General features: G+C 37.2%; 1 protein-coding gene across 3 annotated transcripts in view; it reads left to right on the plus strand.

The window, feature by feature from the left end:
• LOC139152139 (integrator complex subunit 1-like) overlaps positions 1–23,350 on the plus strand; it is a 65,712-nt gene that overhangs the window by 33,432 nt on the left and 8,930 nt on the right. For all 3 annotated transcript variants that reach the window (XM_070725234.1, XM_070725236.1, XM_070725235.1), the window contains 12 exons: positions 461–619; positions 1,921–1,993; positions 8,346–8,521; positions 8,934–9,061; positions 10,547–10,615; positions 10,986–11,165; positions 16,911–17,043; positions 17,913–18,035; positions 20,534–20,687; positions 21,113–21,364; positions 21,883–21,970; positions 22,378–22,589. In XM_070725234.1, the coding sequence (XP_070581335.1) occupies positions 461–619; positions 1,921–1,993; positions 8,346–8,521; positions 8,934–9,061; positions 10,547–10,615; positions 10,986–11,165; positions 16,911–17,043; positions 17,913–18,035; positions 20,534–20,687; positions 21,113–21,364; positions 21,883–21,970; positions 22,378–22,589 (1,747 nt within the window). The remainder of the gene's footprint in view (positions 1–460; positions 620–1,920; positions 1,994–8,345; positions 8,522–8,933; positions 9,062–10,546; positions 10,616–10,985; positions 11,166–16,910; positions 17,044–17,912; positions 18,036–20,533; positions 20,688–21,112; positions 21,365–21,882; positions 21,971–22,377; positions 22,590–23,350) is intronic.

The raw sequence follows: 23,350 nt of genomic DNA on the forward strand, positions 1-23,350 counted from the left end.
ATATTGTTTTATTTTATGACGTCAATCTGAGTGGCCTTAGTGACCAAACACAATGGCTCAATTATTCTTAATATTTGTTGTAGAATGAGAATATCAACCATTCCCTTGCTTGGTATTCTTTTTTCCTCCATATATGTCGCTGTTACCGATACATGTACTTATAAACTTTGTTGAGGAATTTATAACTTTTTGAAAAGTATTTATATGGTAATAATAAATATTTTGAGAAAAGTGAAACAATGCATAGGTGAGACATTTGATTTTTTAGATTGACTTATTGTTGTATATTGATTTGCTTATTTCATTTTAATTTTAGTTCGAGGAAATTCATCTAATTATCATTTTATATACTTGGACAGCTGTACACAGTTATTGCAGTGTTAGTACGGTAGTTTACTACCCTTGACACAGATTTTGACAATGACTGATATCTGTGACATTGACATATTATTGATTGTAGGTAGTAGTGCCTTTGATTATTTGTTGAGTGCATGGTTTCCAGACAACTGCCCATCACCATCAGCATTTCTGGTAGACACTTCAGAGGAAGCTTTACTCCTACCGGATTGGTTAAAACTTCGAATGATTCGTTCAAATGTTCCCAGATTAGTGGATGCAGGTAAGTTTTCATGGTGACATTGTAACAATCTGACAGGATCTGACCTATATCTTGTAGTACTATGGTTTACAGTAGAGGTGAATAATACCAGGTTGCTTGTCATTTTACCGAGATTTTGCATCGGTATATGAAACATAGGTGACACAATAGAAATGGTACTGAGACTTGAAAGCCATATTCCTTAATCATGTATAAACATTTGATCTACATATGATGGCAAATACCATACGCCTTTGATGTAAGACCCTGCTTGATTATAAGACCCCCTTCAAACATAAAGAGATTTTCTCCATTCATAACCACTCTCACAATGAGGTACATTGGATGTTGGTCAAAAGGAAGTGCCAAAGAAAGATGTTAGATGTTGCATGGGATTTTCAATGAGAACTGTCAATGCCCAATGCAGAGTCACCGAGGATACTGTACAGTTTCACTACTCTGTCTCTCAAAGAGCCAGATAGATACACAACTAATATACCACTTTTTGGAACTTCGGTAGTCACATCCTTTCACATGAATTCTGTCAAGTGTAAGTCTCTCAAAAGAACAAGTCAATATGTTAGTCATGATACTGGTGAATTATGTCAGTTATAATGACAGAAATAAGTATGCTAGAACAACAGCAATATATAGATACACTAGAAAGTACAATGAATTAAGTATTTTAACCCTTTTCCTGCCAGACAGTAATAACTGTATCACTTCCCCATCAGCCGAGTCAGTAAAAAGCGGTATTGAGCCAAACATGACTTATTTTCACCCACTTGGCTTGGTATGTTATAGCATCTTTAGTCCAAAAAAATCAACTTTACAGTATTTATGTTTTCAACAGCCTTCAAATGTACAGTATTATGTTAAAATACACCATATGGAATATGTTGTGTTTCATTAATTTTAACCATCTTGACCTGGTGGTGAAATATGGACTTGGCAGGAAAAGGGTTAATTCAACACTCTTGACTTATCATGATTCTTAGCCAGCATTTGCAAAAACAATCATCACATTGCAAGTTATAGGTATATCTGAATAAGTTTACCCAAATTTGCATGAGGTATCAATGCCTTCATGTTTTGAAATGATACCCATGGATAAGACCCCTCTTTTTTTCCTCCATTTTATCTTGTTGAATGGGGTTCTATGATCAGACAGATACTGTATATCTTATATGTAGACTAGTGTATTTTATGAAGGATAAAATTTATTAGTAACTGGTAGACGTTCTAGAAAGTCCAAAATTTTAATATCAGAAGACAGAAAGAGATCAAGAACCTTGAAGAAGTGTATGTTTCTCTGGTTTTAGCTCTTGAAGACTTAGAGCCAGCCCAGTTGGTATTGTTTGTACAGTCCTTTGGTATTCCAGTCAACAGTATGAGGTCAGTATAACTCTGATGTGCCTTACAACACCATGAGGTCTGTATAACTCCTCATTAGAGTATGAGGTCAGTATAACTCTGATGTGCCTTACAACACCATGAATTCTGTATAACTCTAATCTTCCTTACAACAGTTGAGAACAGATGTAGTCTGTTTGCAAAAATTTGCTGTCAAACTGTAATGAAAAGAGCAGTGTAATATGTCCAGAGAACCCTCGGGGGTGATTTTATCATTTTTAAGTGACTTCAATTACCAAATCATTCTATCACCATAGTTATACATGCAACAGTTGGTTCTTTTCCCTGTTTGAATTTGCATAATTGTGTGCTACGGTTTTGACCGACTGCTTATTAAATGGTCTGGTGAAATGCCCATGTTGCAAAATCACAAAAATACAGTTGATGGTCTATAAAACAGTTGCATTCATTTCTTTTTTCGTTTAGCGCGCGTGATTATGAAATATGGCAAAAGAAAAATGCAATGTGGGCGTGTCCCCCCGAGCCTCTCCAGTCGACTTTTTTCGGCTTTCCGAAGTTTGCCCGACGTCGTATCTCATAACGGGAAGTTAAGTATTTCACACCTCCATAAGCTCCCCATGGGGGGTAACTTCTAGGTTTCCGCTTACATGATCAGGACAGTGTCCTCCTTCACTTTGGGAAGACGTTGTTCTTTTGGTGGCTGTGACAGCGGCAAGAACATGAACGGCTCAACTGTAAACTTTTTCAAGTTCCCGTCAAGTGTTGAGTGTTTTGAACCATATGTGCTTGTCTCGGCTGGTTCGTACGATCGGCCACGGTCCCTCGGCTGAGCCTGCCTCGCTACTCGCTACACAGAAGGTTGGGACTGCAATGCAAGTCAACTGCATGAACACCAACACTGAACGTTGTGACTGCCATTAAAATGCACTAGTCTACAACACGGAACGTCGGGACCGCGATGCAAATCGACAGTAACTTAAAACGTTAATGGGACCGTGATTAAAATGCACTACAACTACGACACGGAAGGTTGGAACCACGATGCAAATCAGCTGCATGAATAGCAACACTGAACGTTGAGACTACCATTAAAAACGAACAACAACACGGAACGTAGAGATCATGATACAAATCATGGAGGTAGAGTCCTCCATGACGAACATAGAGGGCGTAACAGAGCAACAGTGGCGTTTTTGAGCTCTTGTGTTATTGGAAATTTTTGTACTTGAAAAGTAAGTTTTGTCCACCAAATTGTACCCATCCATCGTTGTTAATCAACCAACGCTATTTTTGAGAAGGACTTAGCGTTTGTTCTTGTTTCCTGAACTGTAAATCGACTTGTGAAGTTTTTGGACCGTGCGGTACGTGACGTCGACGTATTTCCAAGATGGCCGCCGCTGTCAAAGCCAGGAGTACTACAAGAAGAGGATCTGCAAAAGCTGACAAAGAAACAGCAGACCAAACGTACGAATGCGGCACATGCAGGAAAATTGTCAAAGATGACTCCGCAGCTCTACTCTGTGGGGTATGCAAGTTCTGGCACCACATTGGATGCGAGAACGTGAAGAAAGAAATTTACGAATTCCTGAGCTCCAATGCAAATGAAGACGATAGTCCCATTCACTGGTTCTGCAAAAAATGTAATCGTTGTGCCGTGAGTATAATGACTAAGATAACAGCGTTAGAGCAGAAACAGACAACAATGCAAAACGAACTCGATGATATTGGTGGAGCAGTAAACAAACTTGGAGATAGTGTCGATAGAATTGAAATACATGTTGACTCATTACAAAAGAACATTACTGGCTGTATTAGAGAGGAAATGAATAAAGAAAAGAGAAGATGTAATGCCATTATTCGAAACTGTAAGGAAGAAGAAGTAGAGGATATACTAGCTGTAAGAAGCGTTCTGAAGGAAATTGGAATAGAGCTAGAAGAGACCACAATAAATATTGAGAGACTAGGCACTAAAAGAGGTGAAGGCTATAACCGTCTAATCAGAGTTAAATTTCCGTCTCCAGACCTACGTTACAAGGTATTACAAAATGCACATAAACTGAGAAACAGTAAAACAGAATCACTACAAAGAATATATATCACTCCAGACTACACCCCGCTTGAACAAGAGAAAGAAAGAGAACTTAGAAATCAGCTAAGGAGAAGACGTGAAGCTGGCGAAACAAACTTAAGAATAAGAAGAGGAGAGATAGTGTCTGTAGAGAGAGATGAAGATAATCCAGACACAAAAAACTTCAGTTAAATGCAGAGACTTATAAAGATGTAAATATACATAGAGAAAGGACAGCTTGCGAACCTAAAAGTGTACATATTGTAAACACGGACAGAATTGTAAATAAGGAGAATGCAAGGAGAAGAAACTATTCTTGTGTAAATAGAAATATTGATAACCAGAGGAACATTCATCAGATATCAAGACTTAATTGTTTATATACCAATGCTCAGAGTGTCATGAATAAACTAGACGAATTACGGTTATTGGCCTCACATGGTCAATATCATGTCATTGCGATCACAGAATCATGGACTCACCCAGACATAAACCCTGCGGAACTATATCTAGAAAACTATCATTTGCCTTTGCGTGAAGATAGACTTGATACCCAAGGTGGAAGAGGAGGTGGTGTGCTGTTATACATAAGAGACAATATACAGGTTATGGAAGAAACAGAATTCCAGAAACACGAATTCTCAAACTCAGTATGGTGCAACATTAGAACTCAGGGAAGTCAATCTGCACTTCTGGGAGTGGTCTACAGATCTCCAAATAGCAACGAAGAGAACAATACAAAACTGATAAATCTTATTGAGGAAGTTGGCGACCGTCATGTTATAATTATGGGAGACTTCAACTATCCAGGTATTGATTGGCTAAATCTAACGTCAGATACTAATGGAAGCAAGTTCTTAGACGTAACACTGGATAAATTTTTATCACAGCATGTTTGTTTCCCTACTCGAGGAGCAAATTGCCTGGACTTAGTATTGTCGAGTGAAGAGAACATGATAACAGAGATTGCTTCAGGTGGCCATCTGGGTGCCAGTGACCACATTCTCATTACAATGTCTGTGCAACTCATCGTAGAAGTGACATTAAATAAAGAAAAATTGTTGAACTGGAGAGAAGCTGATCTTGATAGCATTAAGAGTGTTCTGACGAATGCACCTTGGCAGGAAATTGAGAGCATGAAAACGACAGAAGAGATGTGGAACTTTATTAAAGAAAAGACCAAAAGTGCTGTTGAGGTTTACGTACCAACAAAAGAAATGAGAAGGAGAAAAAGGCAACCATGGATGACACATGATCTTTTGAAACTTATTCATAGAAAGAAAAAGAGATGGAAGAAATATGTTAAATCTCAGGATCAAAATGTCTATGAAGACTATAAGAGATTACAGAGAAGCTGTACAAAAGAAGTTAAAGCAGCAAAAAGAATCTTTGAGAGGAACTTGGCTGAAAATTGTAAAAAGAACCCTAAAGCATTCTATGCCTACATTAGGTCAAAACAAAAAGCAAAAGAGATTATAAGTCAATTGAAGAAAGAAGATGGAACAGTGTGTGATAGTGACTTGGATATTGCTATTGTTCTGAATGATTTCTTTACTTCTGTATTTACGGAGGAAGATACTAGCAGAATTCCTGAGCCTGACACTATTTTCACAGGACCAAGTGAAGAACAGTTACTGAATATAACTATTACAGAAGAAACTGTGTATCGTCATTTATGCAACTTGGTTACGACAAAGTCTGCTGGTCCGGATACAATGTACCCACTAATTTTGAAGGAATGTGCCGCAGTTCTATGTAAGCCACTAGCAGTACTTTTTAACAAATCATTACAGTCGTCAGAAGTACCTCAAGACTGGAGGACTGCAAACATAACTCCCATATTTAAAAAAGGAAGTAAAGCAAACGCTGCAAACTACCGTCCAGTCAGTCTGACATCAGTGGTTGGCAAAATTATGGAAACCTGTTTGAGAGATGCACTAGTCCATCATATTGAAGAGAATTGTTTGATCAAGGACACACAACATGGCTTCCGTGCGCACAGATCCTGTTTAACTAATCTGTTGGAATTCCTTGCAGACTTGGACATGCTCCTAAATTGGTCAGCTACATGGCAGATGCAGTTCAACGTTGAAAAGTGTAAAGTTATGCATATTGGTCCTAAAAACCAGAACTTTCACTACGATATGAATGCAGTTTCACTAGCAACTGTTTCAAAAGAAAAAGACATTGGAGTTACAATTCATGAATCACTTAAACCAGCCTGTCAATGTGCGGAAGCAGTGAAAAAAGCAAACAAGACCCTGGGATTAATCAAGAGATCATTTTCATTTAAATCAAAAGACATCATGATGAGACTATACAAGCAGTTTGTCCGACCGTCATTGGAATATGCCATACAAGCGTGGTCACCATGGCTACAGAAAGACATCAACATGATTGAGAAAGTGCAGAGAAGAGCCACACCATATTTACGTCACTTACCATATGAAGAGAGACTGAAAAAACTACACTTGACATCTTTAAGTTTAAGAAGACGACGTGGAGATATGATCCAGATGTATAAAATAATGTCCAACATTGATCACTGCAATCTGAAGTTCCATAAACCACACAGTAGGTCAACGAGAGGTCATATTCACAAAATACAGAAAACTCACGCAAAACTGGATGTCAGGAAGTACTACTTCTCATGCAGGATAGTAAACGAATGGAACAGTCTACCAGATGAAGTTGTTACAGCGCCAACAGTAAATGCCTTCAAAAACGTCATTGATTTGTACTATGAAACCAGAGAAGTCTAGAGGGATGACCAGAATCCTGAAAGGATTACTAATCCCGTCAACCGAACTGAACTGAACTGAATGATACAAATCGACAGCAACACGGAACGCGTCGTTGGGACGGCAATTACTGAGGCTAAATTGAAGAACAACGGGGAATACCGGACCACGAGGAACGCGATGCAACTCGACCACAACATGGAATGTTTAAGACCGTGATTAAAATGCACAACACAGAACATCTAGACCGCAATCAGTGTAAATCAGCTATAACACCGAACCTTGTTGCCTCGATTAAAATGCGTATGTCTGCTATGTATAGCAAAAGTTTCAATTCTCGCGAGCGAGCGTTCCTATGCCTGCTGTACACTGGACAAAATGACGTCAAATTTATCACAAGGGCTCGATTGCGTGTGTGTAAGTTTCAATTCTCGCGAGAGCCATTTATGCATGCTGTACACTAGACTAGATGACGTCAAATCTCTCGCGAGACTTGGCTCGATTGCAAATACGTACGACGCGACGGAAAGAACGCAATAATACGGATTCGGAAGTAGACACAGTTTTTGCGAATCGCCGAGAGAGAAGCGCAGATTAAACAAGAGACTAAAAACCCAGTTTTTTCTTTATTTACCATATTTTTTAAACAAAAATCAGTTTCGCCACTGTGGCGAATTAGGATCGATTTTTTTTCGCCACTTCGGATTTCGATTCGCATTGGCGAACGTGGCGAATGGGCAGCGCGAAGCCTGTTTTGTTAGCGGATACCAGGCAGAGATAAGGCGGCGTTGGACTGCTATTCGATGTAAATGAACACGACTGTGACGTCACAGACGGCCAACCTTGACTCCCGCTGAGGGCGTGACCTGAGTGTCGCAAAATGACCCCATGAAAGCCGCGCATAGAAATATCAAAAAAATTAACACTTGCGCGTACTTTTAGGTTGCAATTTTGTTGCGAGTGTAATAGTATTGACCTCCTGGAAGATATTCTGTCACACGACCGGGACCATTTCACCAGACCTTTAAATTGTATCAACAACAAGATTTTAGTTTTCATCCAGACATATTTCTAAATGATGACAACATTGGGTCAAGCGATATTTTCTACTTACAGCTTATGACGGCCATTTATTTGATGTATCATAGTTGAAGTTTTTCTAGTGTGATAATCTATTACCCATCTGAAAATCATGTTCAGTTCCTATGCTGTGTTGATTCTGATATCACTGTTCCTCCAATGCCAGAATATAAAACTCTCCCTTTAATACCTTGCTGTAATTCAGACAACTGTCGTAAATACTATGGCACAATTTTGAATTGAGCTCGGAGTCTAATTTGTATCCAAGTTGTCAGCGTAAACTTCAAACTTTTTGTAAGTCTTATGCTATGTTTGGTGTGATATTTTAAACTGTCTGTAGATTCGATACAACTTCCATCACCATCTGTAGCTTGACTTTACAACCAATCTTAAAACAACTACAATGACTTTACAACCAATCTTAAAACAAGTACAATAGATATATTCAGTCTATCACATGGAACGACTATTTTATATGTTACAGCAAACTATTACAGCATCTAGACACGGCATGTACACATGATATGTACAGCATGGAGCAAGCTGTGGTTGATAAAGGATACATGGCACAGCTAGTTGAAGTTCAACAAATGAGAGGAGCTAAAGGTGGAAATAAATTCCATGATATGTTACAATCATTCCTGGACAAAGATGACAAAGGTACTAGACTGACTACCATGATTTATTCATATTCAAAATTGATTTTAGATTTCATAATGAAGATAATGTGAATCAACGTATTTACTGAGCAGGTAGTACTGGTATACACTCAAAGTTTAGAATGTGTGACATGTTAGCAGTTCATAAGTCATACATGCATACTGACCTCCATTAATCAAGATCTCAGTTTGATGTTTGACAAAGGTTTTGTTCCTGGACAAATCCCTGAAGGTAGCGAGTTACCATTTTGGTTGTGATACACAGCGGTAATCAGCGGTTGGTGATGTGGAACTTTAATTAGCCACCTTGAAATTTACTTAATGTACACAAATATGCCACAGGCATGTCTTGTTTTTATTGTCGTTGAAAGAAAGAAAACAGTGATCAACTTAGTGTTTTTTATTTTCTGTAGCCGAGAAAAAGAAAGAAGAAGTAACAGAAGAGATGCAGATTGATGAAAAGAAAGAAATGCCAGCAAAGATAGATTCTAAATATGTCAGTATTGATAGCAATGAGTCAGCAAAATTGCTGTTACTGAAAGTGAGTAAAGCATGTCTTGTGATTATGATCAATAACATTACTTGACAATAATCATACTTCTTTGCAAAAGTCATGGATAGACATGCTTGATGTGTTGAACTGAAAGTATTCTACAATAATTTGTCTTTAAATATGAAATGATAATACAAGAGGTGTGTTTGAATCAAAGGAAAAGGTAATTAGTATTATAATATACCTTGTCTGCATCCACCTATCAAATTGGCTAAAGCCACGACTTATACGCTGAACTAGATGCCCTGGACAGTGAATAATAAACGTAAATGAAAATTGAAGCATTTGATTGGCTGTAGCATGAGAAAAGAATGTCGTCTGCGTAGCATCTGTAAACTCTTGCTGATTTTGACATTCTGAAAGTTCAAGGCTGGCAGACTCTGGTAAACTATATATACCTTGTTACACAATAAAGCACTGATGTAGGGCTCGTCCAATCAGAGATAATCTGATAGAGCAACTTGGCAGTCAGTCAGTGGTAGAGTGTTTGCATGAGCACGAGTGACTCAATCTGACATCTCCTGGAACATGGCCTTTGAACTTGAATGTTGTATCCCCCTTCCCCACTTTTGATATAGTTACTGTAACTTTTATTATATTTTGTCGTATTACAATAAGGTTGTAAACATTACACTTTGGTATTTGGTTGCAGATATAATACACCCACTGGAGAAAATTTAATATCGTATTTGGCATAAGTAATTATCATGCTCTGCTCTTTGATTATTTCACGCAAGATGTACTTATTTTCCCCATTGAGGTATTCTACAACCTAATAAGCTTGATTCCCATCTATAACTTCAAAGGGGTTAAAAATTCTGATTGAAATACAAAAATTAAAAGTCACAATATATAGCAGAAGAGACATTAACAGATTTTCTATCGAAGACAGTCTTTCCTTTGATAGCGCTGATCGCAAATGACGTCACTGTTCTATCTCATTAATATGCATAATAAACATTTTTCCTCATTTTCTGCATAAACGACGAAAATATTATAAACCTGCGAATGTTAGAATGGCTATTTAGCGTCACACTTATTCGTATGAATTGATGACTGAGACTACAAGCTGCAACAGCAGCCGCGCATGCAACAACAAAATTTGTCCGAATTTCAGCATATTTGTCTGAAAGTCGCGCGCGTGCAGCTATATTTAGTAACAAATCCGAAATCGCGATCAACGCTATTGTCATAAAACTTTAAGTTAACTCAATATTTACTGTTTTCTTGTGTTCTAGAGGAGTATAGTCCTAAAATTATGTGTAGGTTGATGTTAGCTAATTTTGTTAAAATACAATTATGAACACCAGCCATTTTTTTTCATCCATTATTGCTAATCTGATAAATATGTATGATCCAATTCAACACCAAACAGACAAATACATGACCATAACTCACACACTGTTGAGTATAGTCAATGTCATGTATATTGAAGTCCAAAGTATTAAACTTTTCTATATTCTGTTATTTTAGCTTTTCAGCATTGGTGAATATAAGACAAACACATCAGCTGAAAGACAATATCTAAGAGGTTTACAACTGGTAAGCTATATTCTTCATTTATGCTCTGATACCATTTGTAAAATCTACTGACACAGCACCTTTCTTCATGACTTAAAATCGGCCAGGTTTCTGCTGATTTGTGGGTGTCATGTAAGATGTGTATGTCAAGTCATTACTGTGGAGTATATATGGCAAACCTTGTGACAGGTCTGTCAATTTTCAACTGATTACGCTTTGAGATAACATCGCACCAAACTGTGTATGAAGATTAGACAACATTATGAACAAATTTCCTGTTTTACGGAAGATGTTTCAATTGACACTGTCCTTTACAAAATTGTTATCTTTACTAACTTAGCTTGAGTAATATCTTTCTATCACCATGTCGTCTATGCTATTATTCACTCAGACACTTTCTAGAGAAATCTCCAAGTTGAAGGCGTGTTCTGCAGTTGATCGCTATGGTGATTACATTATCCATGCAATTCAAGAAATCCTTCAATCAAGTGACAAAAGTGAATTTATTCAAAGTCTTCATGGAAAACATCATTTATCATGTCCATTATTCACTCTACTCCACAGGCGACAGGTGAGTTTAAGGGGGAGACCCACATTCGCAGACACTTATCTTTAACCTGATTTTTCACCATTAAAATGAATCTTTAACCCGACATGTAGTATATGTTTGGGTAGCTTGACAATTGAAGATTACAAAAATTGTGAGAATATTTCAAAACCAGTTTGCGTGTATCTGTTTTGCTCAAAAATATGTGTTTTTGAGTTTTTTCACTTAAAAAAGTGTACTAAGTACAAGTACACCATTGGTGAGCTGTTTACTGCAATCGATAGCAGGGTAAAGTGTGTAAAAAAACTGCATGGGTCTTGGATTTTTGATACTCCGCTTTGTTTTTGCACAATTAGCCTTGAAAGTGATTCTGAATAAACTAACAGCTTTTGTCCACATTTGTCACGATATCTTTTGTTTTTGGAACATTATCAGAATTCTGAGACACACTTTTGAAGAAACAGTCACTAACTACAACCTGTGCAAAGATAAGGCTAATCTGTCAACGTGGCGCCAAGGTACACTATCCAGAAGTTGCGATACATTGCCAAAAACGGAACGGAGTAAATCGCAGAAATGTGTATGCGACCCTTGGAGTTGCACAAAGTCAGCTAAAATTCCGGTTCGCTCACATTTTCGGTGGAAATTTCCAGCCCATACTGAAGTACAGGACTTGTTACACAATTGTCTAAATTTGTGGTATGAATGAAATGATACATGACGTGAAAATTGGAAGAAAATGAACACTGAAACAGCCAGTTCGCGGCGTACGCATTAGGCTTTATTTACACAACTGTCATTCCGAGCTAAATTTGGGGATTATCTTCTTGCTAAATACAAATTAGCATATTAACTGTGCACTGTAGTGTACCAGTAAAATCTGATTATCAAGCACAGAAATGGCTGGCTGCGTATATACTTTGTAAAAATTATGTGATTTTGCATGCCAAGTCCAATGGCATTGTGTTTTCCTGTCTTTTGGTTGCGCTATCGTCACCCGCGTTTTCAACTTCCTGAGAGACACGTGACAATGAATTTTCAATGTCGTACCATGGAGGTAGGAAGAGAAGGAGCATGCACGTCTATTGTCTCCTTTGAGGGAGATGAAACATGCCGCTTGTTTGCTAAGCAAACAATAACACATCTGCCCAGGTAATTCCATAAATGGATTATGCCGGTTTGGATACGTTCAATGTTCTTCGGGAATAGTCGGAGAAAGTACGCATGCGCTAATACAAGTATGCGTCTTCCACGAACAGACATGTGATGACTGAAGTAGGCGATCTGATCGACGATTTTTCTTGACTTTAAACTTTTAAGTATTCTGAATTTGAAGGAAATGACACGAAACACTGGAAACAAATTATCAAGAGTGGCCAGTTCGACTACGGACACAGCTAGTTTGACCTTTTGGTAATGCATGGTTCGACGACACGGAGAAAGTTATGTACTGATAACAATACACTATCGTCAATACGACATGGATGTAGTAGTATCTACAAAGTTGTAATGTTTAATAAACGATAAATAAGATAGGGACCATAGCGACTTACTATCAGCATGACGTAACACAGACTCCCGATGCTACATTATGCTAATCACTGAACCCGGTCGGCAAAGTGACTGAAATTCTGACTTCAATTACAGAACCGCAACGCGTCGCAACGTCAACCTGATATGACTATCTACAACCCAAGGTTACGTTCTTTCAAAACAATGTCGACGTTTTTTGCGGAAATTTGCGGAAACCCCCGAAAAGAGTATAAGTAGTGTGACTTGTAAATAAGCTGTAGAGAGAACAAATGTTTCCGTACTCAAATTTTTATGCGTCCGGCTGATCTGAATCTGGTCCTCCGACGAGTTACATAACCTCTTGTGTTCAAAAGCATCAACTGCGCATGTGCTATCACAGTATTTTTAGTCTACGCATTCGATTCAAATCCACGATAAAAAATATTTCAAACTCATTAAATTTGACAGTTATGTGACTAGGCGGCCTTGCAGGACCGGCTAAAGCGAGGATAAGAAAGGAGATAACAGGATTATCTGGCATTATACAATGGTGGTTAATCCATTTATTTCTCCTGCAGGCTCCTTCTCTTCCTACCTCCATGGTCGTACATACCGACAAAGCCGAAGTTCATTCAGACACTGTGTTGCGTACGCTAGCTTTTAAGTTCCATACTGCATGTTGAAGTAGACCACAGTCCATGCACCTTGAACACGGCAAGGAGATAAAATGGGCAGCTACATGAACACGGTCTCCGACCTCAGAGCAGCAGTTTATAGTGCAGGGCTAACTTTGTGTTGTGCCAGGTTAGAACCCATCGTTAGGCTAAACTAAATATAACATCAGACAATATCTGGTATCTAAAACATTTCCTAATAGTAAACTAAAAAGTACCAGTTGGCGAAAAACTGAAATAAATCGATTCTGACACGAAACTCGAACAATTCTAAAAGCGACTTGTTTTGGCTTTGCGAGTACGTAAAACCATGGAGGTAGTAGAGACTACCTCCATGGTAAAACAGATGTAAATGTGTGACCACGCTGATAACTGAATGCGTCATTCTAAAATCGCGACGTTCGAGTCTTGTACAAGTAATGAACTTCAGTCAAACAGTTGAATATCGCATTCTCTGATATGTTGAAACGAGCATTCGTTGTTCTTCGGTGGCGACTGTCCATTGAACTACTATAATAACGACGATAGACAGACCAGCAGCACGCTGTTTTTCAGCATGATTGAGTTTATAAACAGGGAAAAACAGTTGGTGATTCGAAAAAAGCACGTTCGTGGTTGTTTAATTTTTTTCAAGTTCATGGAAATTATTCTATTATTTTCTATTTTGGTTTCTTTAAATTTATTGCATAAGTGTATAATTACCTAATAACAATTCAATGGCAATTATTTTAAAGCTATACTGACATGAATTTGTGCTGTGAAATATCGCGTACTTTTCAATCAAGATTGACTTTGACCCTGGACTTCGACTCATTTCATGAGCAGTCCGCCAATAACAGTTCAGTTGGTCGAGACAAATTATATCTGCTCTATGATTAGCTCTGGTACAGATTGAAAATAAAATGCTAGGTCAACATTGTGTTTACATTGTAAATCACAGCATCATTCTAATGTAATATAGCAAAACTGTACGTGCGTTACTCGTATCACGTTCCCTCTGTGCCTGCATAGAATTTACAAAACAATAAGCTTACGTTTCCAAACCGGGCAGAACAGACACCGGCGCGATTTTGTCGCTATAAAAGTTCGAAATATTGGCATATTTCTAATTTCTACTGAGAGGAATATTGCTCACCCAACAGTCGAAACAAAAAGATGTCGCAACCATTTTCACAAAACTTGTGATGTACAGGAACGTAATCTTCATTGCATGCTTAAAACGTAACGTAAGCGGGAACAGTTTTGGTTGCCGGACTTCACTGGGCATTTGTGCAGACATAAGAAAATCATCTGACATTTTATCGTCAGTCGCAATTAATTCGGAGCGGGATCAATTTTGAATGTCCGACTTCATTAGGTGCAGACAAACATGTAAACTTTTATCAGAAAAAGATGTAATTTTTGGATTTTCGGAGTAGGCCTAGTTTGATTGGGGTGGGGTCAGTTTGAATGTCAGACTATACTTTGCATTGAGTCCACGTCACTTGTTAGCGGATCAAATGTACGTTTTGGTTTTCGATGGCGATTAATTTTCAATGCTTGACTTTATTTGGCAAACATGTAAAGCATAAGACAAAGACGTACTATTTGGAGTTTCGGCCGTTATTTGTTTTATACGGGAACAGTTTTATTAAATACGTATTATAGGAAAACAAGGTAAAAATAAGCAGCCTCTCAGTTGTGAGCTAGATGTATCACCAGCTTTTTTTGTAAGTTCAGTTTACTAAATTTAGTGTTGAATGAGTAAGCTTAGCGTTCTGCGTTACAGTGCGCGCTTGCGACCAGTTCCAGTTTACACTTTTTCAACGCATCGGAAACTGGAATTTTAAGCTGGACTGCACAGTAAGTGAGGCTACCCACAATTCCCCTTGATTTGTTCACTCAGACATTTTTTGCTAAAGGCTTTTTCAATTTTATCAGTTTCTTAACAATTTTTAACTTACAATTTAAGTTCAGGATTATTTGTTTAAACCATGTTCCAAAATTATTGATTATGTTAAAATTCAAGAGTAAAGTGAATGAGAAGTCGATGTTTGGTGGTGCTAAAATTGCACATTTGTCAAGATAAAGTTATCAGCAACTAAGATGGTCTCATCATACCACCTGTTAGACATGCAAATTTCCTTTGTTACGAACATTAAGAAAAAAATCAATACCTCAGGGTTCTGCCCACGCCGGACGGCGCTGGACGGCGCTGGACGGGCCCGTCCGGCACTCAGAATTTCCCATCACAGACACAACTTATTCCCTTAGTTTCCTTGAAAATATTGTGTATGGCTGTCAAAAATCTATGTCGACAAAATTACAAAATTGCTATCTCGTCCGCAGAAAATGGGTTGATCTTCTCATTATTCACAGTAAGAAATCAGAAAATTATGATAATCAGAACTATGTTGCCAGAATTTTGAAATATGGACCGAGTTGTTCTGTGTACAGAAGAAATTTGCTTCAGTTCAGTGTGTGATCTCCGTGTGTACAGATCATGGTGAATTGTGGGTAGCGTCACTTACTGTGGACTGTAACTCTGACAATTTCAACTGTTCTCTACTTCCCGGCCATATGCTTGATATTTTGCTTTTGCGGACCATGCTTTTGCAATCAACGGCTACCTTCGATAGCCACGACATACTTCCTACTGGCAGATGGGAAGTAGACTGACGCATGTGCACTCCTCCAGATGGAATTAACGTAATCTACTTACGCTCTTGAGATAGTCTTGACTAATCTGGAAACCGTTGAGACACAAGATAAACGACGGCACGCAAACTGGCCCACAATGTTCATTTTTGTTAAAATCTTACACATTTCCGAGTATAATATGTTATGGTTTCAAACTTATTGTCCACTCAAAGGCCATATTACACAGATTCAAAATTTATCATAAAACAAGAAATGACCAAAATCACTCAAGGAAGGTGGGTCTACCCCTTAAGATATTACTGTCCATGACATCAGTCTTGTATCTGTCAATAAATCTTGTATCAACCGCTGTGTTCTGTGATCATGTGTTCAACATTTTCACAGAATATTTGCATGGTTTTATAAAGTTCTATGGCCTTTAAATGTTCTTTACATTATGATCAAAATACCAAACATGAAAGATGAAACTCTACAAAAAACCATGTACATATATCACTACTATAGTGTTTGCACAGTTTACAAGCCTTAGCCTTGTACTCTCAGAAGTCCATTTGATCATGTGTTTTTGTCTCTCTGTATGTCTGTGTGTATACATGAGCAGAGAAAATTTATAACAGAAAAAGTACATTTGTGTTTGTTACAAAAACTTGATTTACTTTGTTTGACAGATGCAGGTTATTTAGTAATGCTTATTTGATAACAGTCAGGTTTTTTGATGTTTTTCATTAACTTCAGTATACTATGTTTAATAAATACTGCAGGGTACCATGTTCTTGAGGTTGTTTGAAGAGCGCCCTCATTGTCCAATTGCACGCATCTCGTAGAGAAGTTTATGAAAAATCCACAAACAATCAAAGACAAGCATGATGTTACTTTGATTAATTTTTGGGTTTTGCTAAACAAAATGCTTTATGTACATCAAGTGTATCATTTCACCATTCAGAAATGTGTGGATCCGGATGAAGCTATGGACAGATTTGTTCAAATAGTATCTTCAATTTTAATGTCATCGAAATCTGAAAATAGTGTGTTGACAAGAGTTCTCAAGCAGTATGAGAAAGGCAAAAGAACCCAAGGTGAGTTGCTGTTTGACACGAAAGGAAGCACTGTTGTTGTCACAAAACCCAGCCTATAACATATGAAAGGTCACCACAGAACCCAGTCTGTGACACTTGTGAGAGGTGGTCACAAAACTAAGTCTGTGACACAACAAGTTGTCCAAAACCACGTCAGTGACATGGCCCAAGTCTTCACAAATCCAAGTCAGTGATACACTAAGCCCAGTGTTAGATGTGTAAAAGGTTGTCACAAAAGACAAGTCAGTGACATGTGACAGATTGTCACAAAAACTCAGTCTGTGACAATTGTGATCGGAGGTTGATATTCTCCCATTCATTTGAAACTTCTATTTTACACTTTGCAGCTTGTGATCATGAATTTTTAATCATATGAGATAAAGAAACGTTGAAACTTGACAGGTTTATTGTCATGACATCAGTCTTACAAATCTGTGATATCTTCAAATGGTTCTCATCAGGAGTGACTCAAAGTCATGTTGTTGTGAATATTCTGCAATTAAACTCTTAATTCACCTAACATAACATGGTTGATGAACGGTGTTGGTATAACAGCTCTCAATCACTATTTGCAACTACAATAAAATACCATTGAACATCCACTAGTAGCCATGTTTAGTCTGACTGTAATGTTATAGTGTTTTAGGTTTGCACGAAGTCTGTGAATTTTGCAGAAAATATACTATTCCTTTTGTTCATTCCTGTTCTGTGAAGGGTACCAGATTTCAAAACTGAACATTTTCTTTATATTGCATATGCAGAGGTTCATATCAGAATTCTATTACGTCATACTTCTTGTTCTGAATACAAATAGCCTATCAACATGGCTTGTATGACATACTCATATCTTTTCCGTATCTTCCCATTAGCAAAATCCCAGACTGCTGAGAAAACATTGAGTGAGGGAAGTTACAGCTCAGCAGAAGTCAGTGATATTATTCAAGATGTTATAGAAGGAAAGATGAGGGTTGACAGAGAAGTGTTCCAGAAAAGTAAATCAAGTCTTCTTGTTTTCCATTTCCTTAAACTGCCAACTCATATTATATGTACGCAAGAAGCAATATTAAAAATGAATTTTTGCAATAGTGCAGAGAATAAGAATTATATTGATTATCGTACGTCTGTGTCTGTAACCTGTGGAGAAAATGTCAGTATGAGTTGACACATTAAGGTGTTATTGGACACGATTTGTTTTTTGACCCCACAGCCATTTTATGTGAATACTGGGGAAATCTAACTCGATCTCATATTTTTTTCATAAAAACATACATCTCATGATCACAAAGTCAAGTGGTGTATAAGAAGACCAGTTACAAACCTATGAATTTATGTAAAATAATTCTGCTGAACTATGATTTCTTCACCGCAAATGTTGAAGTTTGTTCTATATGGTTAACTGACTTGCACCTATAGTCTGCATGCGATCCTGTTATGCACCATATGTAAGGGACATTCTAAACGCATTATTTTCCTTCTTTTCACATGAAATTTGACTGTAAAAGGTGTATAATGTTATTCACAAGATACCAGGATTTATGTCCTCACACATGGTATTAGCGTCTCAAACACAGCAATCACTGTACAATGTACTCAGACATAAATCCCTGTATTTTATGAGTATTCTAATACTATTCTCAGGTTAAAAAACAACAATTCCTTTGTCATATAAAGCTTTGGCATGAGATTGATTTTTTCATGTACTTTGTAATGGTTAAAATGTAGAAAATAGTTCACATGGATATCTACAAATTTTGATGATTATGATTGTAAATGTAAGAAAAAACAAATGAAAAGAAAACAATAGCAGTGAAGAAATTAAGATTCCAGAATCTGCAGAGGTGTACAGGGTTGTTAAATTATACAAGAAAATATGGAACTTGTAACCTGTGTTTACAATGATTATTGTGTAGCAGTACATTTTGCTAAATCTGTAATATTCTCATATTAATGATTCATAAAAAGTTGATTATTGTTCAGTTTTGTTAGTCCCCACGGACACCGTCATAGGTTTGGTCATGTCCGTGTGTGCGTCGGTGCGTCCGTCCATGCGTCCGTCCGTTGGTTCACGCAGATATCCCAGAGATGCCCGGAGCAATTTCATTAAAACTTGGTACAAAGATTACTTCATATGTCATACATATACAAGTTGATTTGTTTTGTGATACGATCCAATATGGCCACTGTGCGGCCATTTTATTATAATTTTTTCATGTACAGAGCCATAACTCAGGCATATCTCAACTGATTTTATTTAAAGTTAGTACAAGGACATTAACCTATGTCATACATATGCACATTAATTTGTTTAACGATATGATTCAATATGGCCGCATGGCGGCCATATTGGTACAATTTTTTCATGTCCTTGTCCATAACTCAGGCACGTCTCAACCAATTTTGTCCAAAGTTGGTACAAGGACATTGACCTACTTAATATATATGCATATTGATTTGTTTTGTGATACAATCCAATATGGCCACCATGCCGCCATTTTGTTACAATTTTTTCTTGTACAGAGCCATAACTTAGGCACATCTCAACCAATTTTTTTCAAAGTTGGTACAAGGACATTAACCCATGTCATAGATATGCATGTCAATTTGTTTCACGATATGATCCAATATGGCCACGTGGCAGCCATTTTGTTATGGTTTTTTTTCATGTCAAGAGCCATAACTCTGGCAAGTCTCAACCGATTTTATACAAAGTTGGTACATGGACATTGACTTATGTCATACATATTCATGTTGATTTTTTAGACGGTAAGATCGAATATGGCTGCGTATTAGCCATTTTGTTACGATTTTTTCATGTACAGAGCCATAACTCAGACATATTTCCACCAGTATCATTCAAAGTTTGTACAAGGACATTGACCTATGTCATACATATGCACATCAATTTGTTTCACAGCATGTAGCAGTATCATGTGAATTACTAAAGTTTCGTAATTAGGCTAATATGTCAAGAAATACTGCATCAAATTTCATGAAACTTGGTACAGATGTTAAACTTACATTGCTTTAACAGTAAAAAAGACATTTATCAGTGTCATGTTAATTAATTTGTAATTGCATATGCAAGTGATCTTTCCTAATTAGAGCGATACATCCACAAATACTGTGTCAAATTTGATGAAACTTGGTACAGATGTTGATCTCATAGTGTTGTAAATACTGCAAAAGTGTTTGGCAAAATCCTGTTGATTAATTACCAATTGACTCATTTAATAACCTTTAATAATTAGGATGGCGGCCTACATTGGTTTTATGTTTTCACCACCATGGAACTCATTCTTGGCCATTGAGCGCCATCTGTATTGCAGTATTTTTATCACAGACCTAATTAATAAAGAGGACACTATCCTCTCTGAGGACTTGTAATTAAAGTACCCATTAACAAGTGGGGACTGTGTCATCAACGATGACTTGTTTACTTTAATGACTGTTTTGTTTACTTTGATGGCTGTTTTGTTTACTTTGATGGCAGTGTTTTGTCAGTTAACGAAAGAAAAATCCTGTCATCTTGAAGACTTTGTTAATGCTGCACTATCTGTTGCCATGCAACCAGCCCCCCGTTCACATGAGACTAGTGAGCTTGTCAGTGAATTACTCTTGGAAGAACAATCTAGAATGATTGACAAGTAAGTTAGAACAGTCTAGAGTGATTTACATGTAACAGTCAGGAGTGATTGACAAGTAAATGAGATATCATCAAAGGAAGTTATGGCTTTTTTGAAAGTTTTTCACCTGAGATATGTTATGGCTTTATTGTAACCATGCTAGATAGTGAGTTGTAAACAAATTTTGGCCAGGGTTTTGTATACAACAAACACAACATTGATCAAGATCTCATTTTGGTTTTGATAAATATGACATGAATGTTGCAGTCCTCTATTGTATCTTTTGAAGGTCAAAATGTTCTCCTTTGTATGACAAAATTCACATGAAAATTTTCTGTTTATGGTTCATTGAAACAGTATTTCATGGTCTTTCAAACTGTTTATCATACCTCTACAACTGTTTGATGTTCATGTTGTCTTGATATCTCTTGTGTATTTTGTCACAGATCAGAGATAAGCTGGTCAGCTGCAGGTCTTCTCATTGACTGGCTTGAACTCATTGACCCTGAAATTGTACAGAGCTGTCCTCAGTTACAGCAACAGTTACTGTTTGTGAAGACACACAAAGACAAAACAGAAACAAAAGTTGAGAGTTCATGCAGCGCGTACTTGCTTGCATTGCTGAGCCATCAGAGTAACTGGCAAACTTTACATCTGTGTATCAATTGGTTACTGAAACCAAGAACAGATACAACCAGGTGAGAAATGTCACAAAGAAAGTTACAGACAAGATTAATATTCATCTCGCTGTTTGCCTGATTGTTAAAGATATGATATTGTCATTGAATAATTGAGGATCTCAGATAATAAAATGACAAGGTTTAATGAAAAGTTTCACCATCAAGAGGAGTGCCACTTACTTCAATGTTATCATTATTATCATATAATGATTGACAGATGTCTTCCATTGTGACAAAAATTTCTGAAATTTTAACTGTCTGTTCAGCAAGAAACATTAAATTTTTTACATTGAAAAACATTAATCAACATATGAATATTTTAAATAAATCAACATTTGAAGTCTTATCTGATAAATGTAGCACAAACACAGTTGAAAAACAAGATCTTATAGAAATGTTTTCAGCTGAAATTTGTTACCTTATAAGCATCCACACATTATATCTTAGTGAGTATTATCCCTGCTTACAGGCCATATTTCTCAAAGTGTAGCTTTAGTATCAGCTGAAAGTAAACCCATACTGTCTTTGTTTTCAAGGATTGACTCAACAGCAGCACTGGATTTCCTCTGGGCTTGTATTCACATACCAAAATTATGGCAAGGCAGAGACACCAAGACACCAAAGGTAATTCACCATTTCTATGTATCAGAGATTAAGCAATGTAGACTCTCCTCAAAATCTGAAAGAGAGTAATCTGTGTTTTATATCAACAGCCTACTCTCATAAAATTTTTCACTATCTGATATGTAAACTTTCTTTTCACCATATTTTATGATTTTACGAAAACCTACCCTGTACCTATCTGATAGACCCAACCTTAGTTGTGGTAATCTAATATTTCTATTCCCACCGCCTTCACCATAGAAAAAAGTCTCTCCAAAAATGTATGCATGTGTAGGTATCTCACATTAAAGACGTTTGGTTACTACTATGCATTAAGAGACATAAATATTAAATAAATTCACATAAATCAGAAAGACTTTAAGTATTAGCTGCGTAATTAAAAATTCTATCGTTAAATTCCATTTCAGAAACATACAGAAGAAGTGATTTTCCATTTATCGGCCAAACAAGTCTGTTGTCTGACAGATTTTATCCTTGATGAACTTGAGACTTGCTGCCATGAGAAGACAACAATCCTTATTGAAGCTAGACTGCCACTTTTGATGAATTATTGCCAAAGCAACAAAGCAGTCAAAAGGACGGTTGTTAATCACCTTTTCAGTAAAATCAACATCAATGGGTAAGGCTGCAAAAGATATATTTCAAGGGAAACTGTGTCAGCCTTTGTAGATAGTATTATTAGAGAAAGATGTGGCTGAGAAATGTGTAGTATGATTGTAATCTTGTGATCGGTGTCTGATTCTCAATACAGAATTTTGGTGTTTTTTAAGTCAGTATTTGTAAAGTCAATATGGTGTTTGAAGTCAATGTGTGAAAGTCACTGAGAGAAATCACAGTCCCTCTATGGCGGGACTGTGGGGAAATGTATGGAAATCTATGGAAATCATAGTGGTGCTGTTAGTGCTGATGACAGTCCCTCTATGGCGGGACTGTGGGAAATCTATGGAAATCATAATGGTGCTGTCAGTGCTGATTAATGTGGATTATCAACATATTTTGAACAGTGCAACAACATTACAGCGAACGTCAAAATGAACCGCAGACCAAGTTTGATAAGCCCCTATCAATTTCCCTCGCAATCTTCCAATATCCCTTAGAAAACACCGAGGTACTTTGGTTAGTGTTGCCGATAAACAGGGCAATAAACATACAGACGCCTGCTGTGTTATCGCCATTCGATCTCCCTTCTATTTCTGGCTCCCTTTCCGGAAGAAACCATTTTGAAGCCCAAAGTGGTTGACAAGAAATGAAATAAAGCATGCGATTTTAAGACCTGTAATTGTAACAATAATTTCAAACTCGATTTTTCACAGAACTTGTTTTGCATTGTTACGTGCGTCGATCCTGTTATCGTGAAGTATTTCCTGTAAGCAGTCATGT

This window comes from Ptychodera flava, chromosome 15, assembly GCF_041260155.1.
Source record: "Ptychodera flava strain L36383 chromosome 15, AS_Pfla_20210202, whole genome shotgun sequence".
Taxonomy (NCBI): domain Eukaryota; kingdom Metazoa; phylum Hemichordata; class Enteropneusta; family Ptychoderidae; genus Ptychodera; species Ptychodera flava.